Here is a 13,341-nt window from a genome sequence, read left to right on the forward strand (position 1 = left end):
GCTGTAAAGACAGAATAAAACAGTCAGTGAATCAGTAGTTCACAAGTAACCTTTTCTCCCAAAAATAAAGATTTTAGATTATAATTTATTCAAAATTATTCCGACAGTCAAGGGTAAATAAAGATGTCCAAAATGATAAAGAAAACATTTTAATATTTTAAATTTAAATTATATATTATTTTTGGTTATGTTAAAAAAAATTGTACCAGAATTATAATAAAATACCTCTAAACAACGTGAAATATTGGGCCTCTGATTTAAACTCTTGGTTTAAAGTGGCTTGCTTGTCTTCTAAAAATCTTCAAGACGCCTTAGCTATGATTGGCAAACATCTTTAGAAATGAAATTTACATATGGAAACCTCTGATATGTTTTTTTCCTTTTACAGCTGCCAAGATGAACTAATTGTGAAAGTGATAGATCCACTCCCTTTTTGAACAGTTTGCTGTGATTGAATCCAATCACAGTCACAAATGCATTGATTTCGCAATTGCAACTCAATTTCGGCACTAACAAATTCAGTGTAAATAAGAGAGTAATTGAACAGTGTTGTCAGTCTCATTGGTTATATGGGAGTTTCTGTGACATTATAAAGGGAACCGTCTTCGTCTTTTCCCTCTTCATCATTTGTAACCCCAGCATTCCCTCTACAATGACCGTTACCTTTCAATGTATACACACTCTCCATAAAGCCCCTATTTTACAAATAATAATGCAGTCAGGTGATGGTGTGATGCAATGAGTGGTTTCCACATTTAAACATTTAATATTAATATTTCCTATCACTTTGTTTATCACTCTTGAATTGACCTGTACACTAAATAATCTAACCCTCATACTTGCATAACAGTAGCAGTCTATTTGTTTAGTGGTCCAAGCTGAAGTCAGTATGAATATTAATGACAATATGGGACAAATATAATGTCATTTAGTGGCGGCAGGTGTTGCACGCTGCTGGTACATGTACAGTCAGATGAAATGCACGTACAGTTGAGGGAAACATGTGTTCGGTAGTTAAAGACGCACATCCTTGGAATCAGTGTGCAATTAAAGAGGCAGGGTGGCATTTCTGTTATTTGGTTTGTGACATCCTTTACAGGAAACTTGGTCATGTGTCGCACCAGAACCGTTTTCGGAACCAAAACTTGAATAAGAACTATTAAAACATATGAATAAGAACCGGTTCTTAGGTCCCAACCCAAACCCAAAGCCTCAATCTGCTCTTTTATGGCCAAGAAGTCTGTCCTTGAACTCTCTGATTGCCCTGTGATGGCTGAGGAGGCGCTCCCTGAATCCCTTGCCGGGGTCACTCTGGAAGTTTCCTAACTGTAATTCCCAGTTCAACTGCCTGTCACCTGCCACAGCTCCAGGATTCCTTCCCACTCTCCCTACTGGATATGCCCTGCGTCTCAATGTTCATACTGTCCATCCTAAATAGTATGTGAGATTAGAATAAGTGTGTCCCAAAGCATACTATTTCAGGTCGATTTTGGAAGTGTGGATTTATGGCTAAAATTGCCCACAATCCATTGCATTTTGGTGAAGGATTCAGTCCAGAACTACAAACACGAATAAAACTACAAATGTGTCAGATGCACACGATCAACGGTTTGGTAGAGAGGTTTACAAAAAGGGGTTTGAGTTACTAATAATCAACATTTAACATTTATTTACTGTTATCCATGTTATATTTGATCTGCAACAGCAATGTGAACTTTGAAGACGCAATTGTGTGATGTGATCGTATGTCCCAAAGCTTGCCTACTTTTCTACTACACACTAAAAAGTGTGTACTTTTTCTTCCTCGAAAGAGTACATACTTTAAGGGTGTAGTATAAGTAGGCACATTGAGACTCCGGAGGCGTTTCTAAATGTCAAGGATACTTCCTTGGTAGGACTGATCCTTCCAAGTCACTTCCTTCAGAGGCTACGTGAGACTCCTCTTTAGCATACGGAGAAAACGTAAATGCTAAACAGGCTAGCAAGTGCACGTAATTGCGTCATTACGTCAGTGAAAAAGTCCGTTTGAATAACACTTTGAATGGTATCATTAAATTACTTTGGACAACTTAACTAGTTATTTATAAAATAAATGCCGATGACGCAACCAATTGTTAAATGACAGGTCCGGTTCAGTTAACCATTTGTATTTGTATAATTTACAATATCAATATGGTAGTAATTTGTACTGGCATTTAAACGTCAAACTTTACTTATATTTACTACAGTTATAACAAATGTTTGGTGACGCAAATAAAAACCGTTAACGCTCCGACTACGTTAATGTTCAACATTTTTTTTATTTTTGAACTAACGTTAGATAGCAAAGCTGCTCGCATAGGATTGTGGGTGATTTGAGAGCGCGAAGAGCGTGAAGGATACACATATGCATCCTTTCCTGTGTATGGGATATTCTTCGAACGAAGGACTCAGTCCTTGGTTGAAATTCCGAGTATCCTCGACATTGGAACAGTCCTTCGACGGATGTCGATGACGTAGCATCCTCGAAATACGGGCTTCCGAAGATCCTTCCTTGACATTGAGAAACACCTTGGGTCTGTTTTGCACAAGGTCGTGCCTCAGCACACTTCATTTCCCAGAATCCCTCCTGCCTCACACCTGTCCACACTCCACGATCACCACACCTGTCTATGATTACCCTAATCAGAACCTCTCTTCAAAAGCCAACACCAAACACACACTCTTTGGTCTCGTATAGGCCTAGGACAAAAAGGACTTACCAGACTACTCACCCTGGACACTTTCCTATTTCCAATCTGTCTATGGTTCCAGTCTTCACGCTGCTTGTCTGCTACGCTAACCAGTATCTGCAAAAACAAAAGAACTCTTACTATTTCATCTCAAGACTTTCACTGAACGTCATGCTTTTCTGAACGTCCTTTCAATAAAGATGTATTTGTTGATGATACCACTGTGTCATCCTCTTCTGTTATTGTGACAGTTTGTGAATATTGATTTTTATATGAATAATTATTGTAATGATTGTTTGGCTAGCTAGCTTACTGTTCTTTCTCATTTTTGTGTTTTGTGCATTTCTGTTATAAAAGCTCTTTATTGGGAGAAAAATCAATGCAGTATATTGCAATATTCTTTCATCACAATACTGAATCGATTTTTGACAGAGTTTGCTAGAATTTAAAAAGTGTTTGAAGTTTTTGTGCAACTTAGTAGCAAGTATAGTAGATAATCATGAAATAATGACTTAATATTAATAGTTACTTAACACTTTTTTGGGGGGAGGCAGAAAGTCTGAGCACAGATTACAGTATATACACACTTTTTTGCTATTTTCTATGTTTTTCTTCTTCCCTTAGAAACTTCCCTGGCATTATTTAAATATCATTTCATATGCTAATCTGTTGTTGTTGTTTAATCTGTTTCAGTTTTACCAACTTGATTGCATTCTGTCAGTCAGGCATCTCTTCGTGTCTAAAAGGCGGTTCTTGGCAAGAATAAGCTGCAGTGTGGATCAGACCTGATGCTGTTTAATTAAATGTCTGGCTGAAAGAGAATGCCTGCTTGATTGAAGGTTGGGTATAACTCATGACATCTCAAAGCAACGCCATATTAACTTCTTCTGTGATGAAACATATTGCAACACTTGGTACATCCAACCCTTCACAGGAAGCAAAATAGACATTGTATCATGGGATTCCGGGCCGTTCCCACTTCTGCGCCTTAGTGAGATTCTTAAAGGAATAGTTCACCCAAAAATGTAATTAGCTGAAAATGTACTCACGCTCTGGCCATCCAAGGTGTAGATGAGTTTGGTTCTTTATTGGAACAGATTTGGAGAAATGTTGCATTACATCCTCTGCAGTGAATGGGTGCCATCAGAATGAGAGTCCAAACATCTAATAAAAACATCACAATAATCCACAAATAATCAAGTCCAGTCCATCAGTTAATGTCTAGTGAAGCATTATTATAGATTTTGGCCAGAAGCAACAGTTTAACGTTAAAATGCCTTGGACTTTTTTTGTTTTCTTCTTCAGCTTTTGGCTTCACAAGACATTATTTGATGGACTGGAGTGGTGTAGATTATTGTAATGTTTTTATTAGCTGTTTGGACTCTCATTCTGACGGCACCCATTCACTGCAATTGTTCCTTTAACAATGTCTTTCACTGCTTGCTTCTCAGGATGCAGTCATGTGGTTCTGAACTGCTCAGATTTTTCCCAGCTTGCATCTTATAAATGTATCGTATTGTATCATGCTTACAGTAACTGATCGATTCGATGATCTATGTACAGTATTAAATTTCCTCTTTCTGTAAGCTTGGCTCTGAGATACTGTAGTACAGTACTGGACATTTGTCATCTGCCTGCTTGGACGCATTACTGGCGGTTTCTGCCGAGGATTGACATCTCTTGCTGGTGTTAGCAGTGTAGCTGTGCTGTGCGCCTGCTGATCGCTCAGTCCGGTCTCTGACGCACACACTCACAGAAATCTGCGTCACCATAAGGATCCCACAGAGTAACGCTTTCTCATAGACATACACACTCTAATATGACCAGCAAGCCCAAATTATTGCACTCATTAAAGCAGAATAGCTCAGTTTTTCATGTCCAGTCCTTGTTCTTTCTAAATGTTAACTTAATATATATAAAAAAAATTATACTTCCTTCTAATCATTAGCCTGTTTATATACAGTAAATATTAGTTTGCATCCTTTCTTTATGTATGTGTGTGTGTGTGTGTGTGTGTGTGTGTGTGTGTGTGCTCTTGTTTTTGTGACATATCAGGACACAACTCTGTATAATGACATGGGTATGACACAGGTATTACAAGGAGAGGGTGACTTATGAGGACATAACCCATGTCCACATTTTTCAAAACGCTTTTTTTTTTTTCGAAACAAGTTTTTTTTTTTTGAGAAAGTAAAAATGCACAAAGTTTCCTGTGAGGGTTACGGTTAGGGTTGGTGAAGGGCCATAGAATATACAGTTTCTACATTATAAAAACCATTACGCCTATGGGATGTCCCCTTTTTTCACAAAAACAAACGTGTGTGTGTGTGTATCTCTCTCTCTCTCTCTCTCTCTCTCTCTCTCTCTCTCTCTCTCTCTGTCTCTATATATATATATATATATATTTAATTATTTTAATTTATTAATTTATTTTATTATTTTTTTCAAGCATCAATACATTTATTGATCAGGGATGATTTCGTTGAGTAAAAGTGACAGAATATGTACAAAAGATTTCAAAATGCAAGGAAACACTGTTTAAATGCTTATAAATGCTCTGTTTATCAAAAAATCCTAAAAAAGTTTCCTGTCTTCACAAAAGTATTAAGCAGCACAACTGTTTTTGATGGGAATTGATAAGAGTAACAATATAATCAACTGTCTTAAAATATAATTTATGTATATAATATATCAATGTGCATGTACATATTAATTATGAATATATTAAAAACAGAAAACAGTCATTCTAAATTGTAATTATATTTCACAATAATATTGTTTTACTGTATTTTTGATCAACAGTAAAAATAAATATGGTACTGGTAAATTTTACATTAAAATAATCCGTTAAGTTCACTTTTTTCCATTAAACCTTAAACACAACACAATGCAATGCAAAGTGTAATTCATATGGCTATTTACTTGTAGTTTTATGTTGTTTCCATTCATTGCCTCTCAGTATGGTGTGTATCTCTGTTCATAAGTGTGAAGGTAATTGTGTAAGTTATGACAGACAGTGCTGTCACACTGAGGACAGGAGACACACACACACACACACACGCACACACACACACATGCTTTAACCTTCACAGGAAGACATCGATGCAAAGACTACTAGCGGTAACCCATAGGAAACTACAATGGTATAGACAGCGATAGCAGCTGAAACTCTCTGACCTCCAGCCATTTAAATGGCTGTCAGTGTAAACTGCCTGTAAAGAGGAAAGTTGCTGTGATGAATTTAATCTGATGCCCATATTTCTGTCCTAACTGAGGCCAGCACAGCCTCTCCAGACCTTCGGTGCTGTATATTTAGGGCGTCTGGAGCACAGGGAGCTAATGAGCCTCTGAATCTGGCCCAGTCCTGCTACTGTGTTGCTAATCTTTTCTAAGTGGTTGTCAGGGAATTGCTTTATTGTTGCTAAGGTGTTCTGTGTTGTCATCAACGTGTTTCTGTGCTGTTGCTACGTAGGTTGTTCTGATTGGTTGTCAGCAATTTTTGTTTTGTTGCTAGGGTGTTGCTAGCAGCATGATCATAGTTAACTAAAATGATTAAAACTATGCCAAAAAAACTAAAACATTTTAATTATTGCAAATAAAAAAGTTAAACTGAAATAATATATAAACATTTTACTTCAGGTAGCTACCAAAGCATTTATAATTTTCCTTAAAAGTAATTAAACTAAACTGAAACTGAAATAAAAAAGACAGACACAACAAAATCACACCATTTTGTTAACTAAAATAAAAATGAAATAAAATATATAAGAATAAAAACTAATTCAAAATAGTAATAAATCTATAATAGTACCTCAATGATACTAAATTATTATTCTCTTCCCTTCGCTTCGCATCACATCCCTTCTCATCCCATTACATCCCATACCATCCAATCACATCCATTGAGAAATGTAATGTTTATAGACCCCCTCAACTGTTAGGCAAAATTAACACGCATGATTTAGCAAATTGAGGGAACGAATTAGTAAATCGTGACCACAATTTATAAATCGAGTGAACAAAATGGTAAATCGAAGGAATGCAATAATAATCGCGTGCAGGTTTTAGTACATTGAGGGAACTAATTAGTAAATCATGCACACGATTTAGCCTACTATTTTATTCTTGCATGTCATGTGCGGGGCTCCGTAGATCTATGACACTGCTGAGAAAAAAAACTTTATTTTTTTATTTAGATTATACCCGTGAATATGCTGTCTGAGACCCTTAAACAGAGCCCGTTCACCCTGCCTTGAATGTAGTGGATCCACATTCAGCCTGTCAGCACTCATGTCAGCTTCTCTCCTCTCCACCTCCACACACTCGTCCTTGTCTGCAGGGAGCAGATTGAAGAGCAACTCATTTGTGAAGAGGACCTGTTGCTGAGGCTGACAAGTCCATCACTGTCCTGTCACTGCCAGCAGCCCGTCTGTGCAGAGTTTCAGTAGGTGGCAGATCCAAAAAAATCTGCCTGATGGACGAGTCTGATGTGCTGTAGTCACTCGAGGTGAGCTGGATCACCCATAGTCATCTGTCCTGCTAGACTGCCAGAACCTTCTCCATAACTGCACAGAAGGCCATCTACTTATGAGGCATATTGAATTTTGAACTAGGTGCAAGGGTTAAAAGTGTTTTAACACAATCTTTCATTGCATTGTATAAATATATACAGGGAAGTTGTTTGTCCACCAAATCAAGGCCATGTGGTGTGACAAACATCTAATAAACAAATAAATAAAATCATGTGTCCACCAAGTCAAGGGAATGAGGTGTGAAAAACATGCAGAAGATAAATAAACAAAATATTAATATTAAAAAAGAAATAGTTTATCAAATTGAAGACATGTGGTGTGAAAAACAGTAAACAAACAAATAAATAAACGTGTCTACCAAATCAAAGCCATGTTGTGTGACAAACATGCAATAAACTAACAAATAAATAAAAACATGTCCATACCAAATCAAAGGGATGAGGTGTGAAAAACATGCAGAAAAGAAATAATCACAAAATATTAATATTTGTAAAAGCTTTTGTCCACCAAATGAAACCATGTTGTGTGACAAACATGCAATAAGTAATTATAATTAAAATATTATATAAATATTAAATAATATATTTTTTTAACTATGTCCACCAATTAAAAGCCATGTAGTATGAAAAATTTGCAAAATAAATAAGCATATAAATATATATATATATATAAAAAGCAATACTGTATATTAAACAGTATATTGCTGTTTAGATGATTTGAAACTATTCACAAACTTTGTGATAAGTAGATGCAAAAATACAAAAACCTTGTGTGATTATAGCTGTAATTGTAGTTTGCTGAACCTCCAAACGATTCATTCTAATGTGCCATTGTTTAATGTCTGGAAATATAATTAATGCAGATGAAAAAATAAAATAAATGTTTGCAGATGTATTGAGCTCCTGTGCTGAAAAAGCCCCAAGATTTCCCAGATGTAACACACAGGACACAATTATAACTAGAGCACAATTGCCTTCTAATTGGCCTCTACCTGTGAATAATTAAAATAGCTGTCGCTTTCCTGGATAAAACACCCACTGTTCAGGGATTATTCAGCCCGTGAATCTGAAACACAGCTGTGAGAGAAAATAAATGAACACTCAAAAAAAAAAAAAAAAGTGTACAGGATAAATATATATCAAAGCACTGAGACACTGCTGAAGAAATGCCTCATATTTGTTTCTGAACAAGGACACTTGTCAAACAGCCCATAGAGTTGGAAGGGGATAAGCAATAGTTCACCCAAAAATGAAAATTTGCTGAAAATTTGCTCACCCTCAGGCCATCCAAGATGAAGATGAGTTTGTTTCTTCATCAGATGCTTTGCAGTGAATGGGTGCCGTCAGAATTAGATTACCTGTGCAATATTGTGCTGTTTTTCTCAGCTGTTTGGACTCATTCTCTGCAGCATCACTTGGTGAACAAGTGATGTAATGCTACATTTCTCCAAATCTGATGATGAAACAAACACAACTACTTCTTGAATGGCCTGAGGGTGTGTAAAACCCTGATTTTGATTCTCTGCTCTTATTTTATTGATTTTGTTGAGACCAGAGCTGTTGAAGAGGAAAGTGTGTGTGTTTTTTTTCTATTTCAGATATATGTTAAATACTAGGAAATATAGAGCTTTAAAGACATATATTAAAAATAACAGATTTCACTGTAGGATCTATAATCATGTATAATGAAAAAATTATGCCTGAACACTTTAAGCACTGTATTGATGCATACTTCTACAGAAAGCTTCATATTCTGTGAATGTGCTTTCATAAATGGGAAGATGTGTGTGATGGATGAGAGGATGACTAAAGTGAATTTAGATATATGTGCTCTTGTCTTAACAGATGTCTGTTATAGCTTTATCACTGATGATTCATTCAAGTGCATCTGTTCACTTTAAAGTGAGAGTGCTCAATAACACTTTCTGTTGTTCACACCGGTGATATGGACAGAATACAGTCAGTCATTTCAGTGAAGCTGTTATTAAATTATTGTCTGTATGTTGCATTGACAGCCTTGAGATAGCATTAGACATTTTCTTGATTTTCTGTCCTGAAGGATAAATACATTTTTGGATCACAAGAGCTTTTTTTTTTTTTCTCTCCCAGCAAAATGTTAAATTAATTTAAAAGTATCAGTAAAGACGTAAACAAAACATTTTATATATATATATATAAATCCTTAATATTCTAAAAATAAGTATGTTGTTTTTAGAAAAATATTAAGCAGAACAATCTTTATTAATAAATGTTTCTTGAGTAGCAAATCATCATATTTTCATGATTTCTGAAGATCATGTGACTCTGAAGACTGGAGGAATGATGATGAAAATACAGCTGTGCATCACAGAAATACATTTAATTTAAAATAAGATGTTTTAAATCAATGTCTTACAGTTGTTGTTTTTTTGTTGTTGATTAAATCAATGCAGCCTCGGTGAGCAGAAAAGACGTATTTCAAAAACATAAAAAAAGTATTTTCAAACCCAATATTTTGAACGGTATTGTATATTAAGAAAATACATAAACATGAATTGTCACTTTAATTAAATTTTGTCATGCAATGTTGTCTGGTATAATGTTTTCAGTACTTGGAAGGGTTTGTATGACATTAGTAAAAAAAAAAATAAAAAAAATAATATATATATATATATATATATATATATATTTTTTTTTTTTTTTTTGAAGCAGCACATCTGGACACCTGTTACATATTACACTTATTAGAACTTAAATACACTTAAAGAACACTTATTTTAAATAAGTAATTGTTTTGAAAAATAGCCTGCTGTGCTTGTATAATAAAACAAGTTTTTTTAATTATACATTTGTACACCCCCCCCAAAAAAAAATTGATATAAAGTTTATATGAAAATGTAGCCATGTGCAGTAATATTGACAACTGAGAATGTGATGCATCATGATGTTGAGTTCATAATGATAATCATAATTGAATAGAATTGTGAAACCAGTGAAGACTACAGTATTTTTAAGATGGCAGTACTGACAGACAGAGGTTCCGACTATAAACAAAAAGCATATAACTGCAATTCTGTTTAAGATGTAAAGTTGTAAAGATGTATTTGCAGTGCAAAGGAATTAATTGGGTTAAAATGTAGATCAAGAATCGTTTTGGAATCAGATTGTGAAGTGCCTGAAGATTCCCAGCCATCACAGACTGTATGATAACATTGTGATGCATCGATGCATCGTTAATCGAATCGAATCATGGGCCTTCGAATCATAACCGAATCCAATCGTGAGATAGATTCCCTCCCCTAATACACTCTGGTGCAATTTAGTATCTCTGGTGAGTTGCATCAGTAGAAATTGTATATTTACATAATCTTCATTGCATAATGCCAGAGAGAATATTGCACTGGAATGCAACGCATTTTCTAGATGATGAAGATTTTGATGATGATGATGATGATGATGATGGCCAGTGGGAAGAAACTGTCCTTGTTCCTGCATGTGGTGTTATCTGTGTGTGTGTATCTTATGATGTTATTCCTATGCTTATCCTCCGTCTGGAGGTGTGTAAGTCCCTGACGGAGGGCAGAAGTGCACCAGTAGCCCTGACTGTCTGTTGCATACTTTTAATGCCTGATTTAGTGGCCGAACTACACCAGACGGTTATAGAGGTGAATAGGACAGACTCACTGATGACTGTTTCTGCAACCAGACAGCCAGTGATCTACAGATTGGGAAGGGCACAGAGAGCTGGCTTGTTTTGGTTTAAAGATGATCAGAGATGATGGTGTTGAAATCTATAGATTCTTGCATAAGAGCCTTGCACTATCATATAAGAATATAGCTGGAAGCAGCAATATGTGGAGTCCAAACAGAACAGAAAGAAGCAGGATATTAAATTCACAGATGTTACATAACTTATCGACTTGCAGAGACAATATAGAACTAGGAATTATATCAAAAGACAATATATAGAATTCAGTTCACATACTTTGGCTTAAAGGGACAGTTCACGCAAAAATGAAAGTTCTGTCAGCATTTACACTCACACATATCGTTCCAGCTAGATTGAGAAGTGTTTGAATGTTGTTTGTAGATAAATTAAAATCAATGGGGTCCAATGTTATTTTGGACCTGATTGGGAGATTCAGCTGTTCAGTCAGCGGTCCGTGACGTCTGAGTCTGAGACCAGGTCAGCACTGGCCTACATCGCTCATGTACGCACTGGTACAGTGCTTGACCCTCAGGCAGCTAATATTCACATATCGATTAGGCTTAGTTTTGCACCCTGATGATCACAGTGTTTAGTTTATTTATTTTTTGCATCAAATGCGTAAAATTCATTTCACTTTAATTTGATTTCCACGGTTCAGACCTTCATTTGTAATTCCTGTACAGATTAAACCACTTCAGAATTCAAGGAAGATTAAAAAAAAGGCACATTTTGTGTCAATCTAAGCATTCAACTCGATGCTTTTGTTGCTTCACTTAATATTTGGTTGCTCTTATTTGACACGTTTACCTAGTTTTTCCGCCACAGATCAAGATCTATAAAGAGGTCTGTTCTGCAGAGATGAATTTAATCCTCATTGACATGCCGTACTCTTGTCCTAATAGGCCAGACCGGCCCCTCCAGCCCCCCGAGGCCTAAAGTAATTGATCCTGATATCGTTAGCTCCATGCTAATCCATCATTGAACAGCTCATTTACAATAGAGCCACTGTATTCTCTCTCCTCTCATACCCACAAAAGTAGAGCACTCCACAACAGCGTGATTATTTCCCTGCACAGTGCTTCTCATTCCTGCAGCGCTGTCCATTTCCGTCATCGCTTATTATGGGGAAGATAAAAAAATGGAAGCTTCCCTCAGTTTCCCACATGGCCACCATGCGGGGCCAGTCCCGGTCCCGGCAAAAGAGAGTCGAGGGTCTGTGTGCGAGCACTCTTTTAGGAGTCCTGCACACTAAAACCTGGTTACTAGATGCCCAGTTGGTGTATCTGCTGGAACGGACTCAAGCAGGACCCACTCCTCCTCCTCGTGCTCAATCGCTCTGCTCTTTCTCTCGCACCTCTTCTGCAGATGGCGGGAACGAGGAGACCATAGACCTGCAGAGCTCCAGCTTGGATCCCCTTCACAACTTCACTGGCCCAGGTAAGCTCTGATTGAAATAGCTGTGCATAACATACAACTTAGCCTAATTACAGCTTATGCATTGCTAAATATAATTCAGTTGCATCATCAGAAGGTTCTTAGCCTCTTTATCTCCAGCAATCCGGATCCTTAGAGCCATTTAACGTGAGAAAGAGAGGGAAGTCAGGAGTCAAGATACTGTATTTTTCGGACTATAAGTCGCACCTGATTGGCTTTTTGCAACGAATGCAAAAATGTCAGAGTATACCATCACCTCTGCATCCTCTGACATAAACATCATAGTGTTGGAGCGCCCAAATAAAGATCAAAGCTTCTTTTTCAATCACAGAATAATTTCTCTAATGTTTATTACATTTTTGAGAAAAGAAGCATACAGGGGCACTATATTCCACTCTTGTCTGTTGTTTGCAACAAAACGGCGCTGGTTCTTGTCTGACTTGCATTGACCTGGATTTTAAAAGGTCGATCAAACCTGGGCGACATAAGGACCGAAGCTGTCACTAACAACATTTTCACATCGTCAAAAGCCTTTTGAGAGTTAAGAGCCCGCTCAAACTTTGTAGACCCTTTTAACAAATCAATCAACGGCGAAACAACTGTAGAAAAATCTGGACAAGAACTTTGGTAATAACTAACTAGATCTAAAAAACGCATTAACTCTTTTTTAGTAGATGGAGGAGGAAATCTTTCAGTAGCTGACATCTTCACTTCAAGAGGACATACCATGCCCTGCCCCAAATACTTTACTGTGGCTTGGGCGCATTCACATTTCAACAGGTTCACTGTAAGATGCGCTTCGGCTAAATGCTAAAAATAATCTGTCAAGTCTGCAGTCATTTTTCCCTGTACTCGAGGCAGCTGAAAAGGGTGGCACAGATTCAGAAACAAAGGATCCTGAAGCTCCAGTGTCTCTAAGAATCTTATTGGGCACTGTGTCCATGCTATCAGGTTACGAGAAGTTGACAACGCCTCTA

The 13,341-nt window shown here is 36.8% G+C and overlaps 1 protein-coding gene across 5 annotated transcripts in view; it reads left to right on the forward strand.

The window, feature by feature from the left end:
• tanc2b (tetratricopeptide repeat, ankyrin repeat and coiled-coil containing 2b) overlaps positions 1–13,341 on the forward strand; it is a 128,875-nt gene that overhangs the window by 40,454 nt on the left and 75,080 nt on the right. For all 5 annotated transcript variants that reach the window (XM_052611075.1, XM_052611077.1, XM_052611078.1 and 2 more), the window contains exon 3: positions 12,296–12,367. In XM_052611075.1, the coding sequence (XP_052467035.1) occupies positions 12,296–12,367 (72 nt within the window). The remainder of the gene's footprint in view (positions 1–12,295; positions 12,368–13,341) is intronic.

The sequence above is a fragment of the Carassius gibelio genome, chromosome A12 (assembly GCF_023724105.1).
Source record: "Carassius gibelio isolate Cgi1373 ecotype wild population from Czech Republic chromosome A12, carGib1.2-hapl.c, whole genome shotgun sequence".
Taxonomy (NCBI): Eukaryota; Metazoa; Chordata; class Actinopteri; order Cypriniformes; family Cyprinidae; genus Carassius; species Carassius gibelio.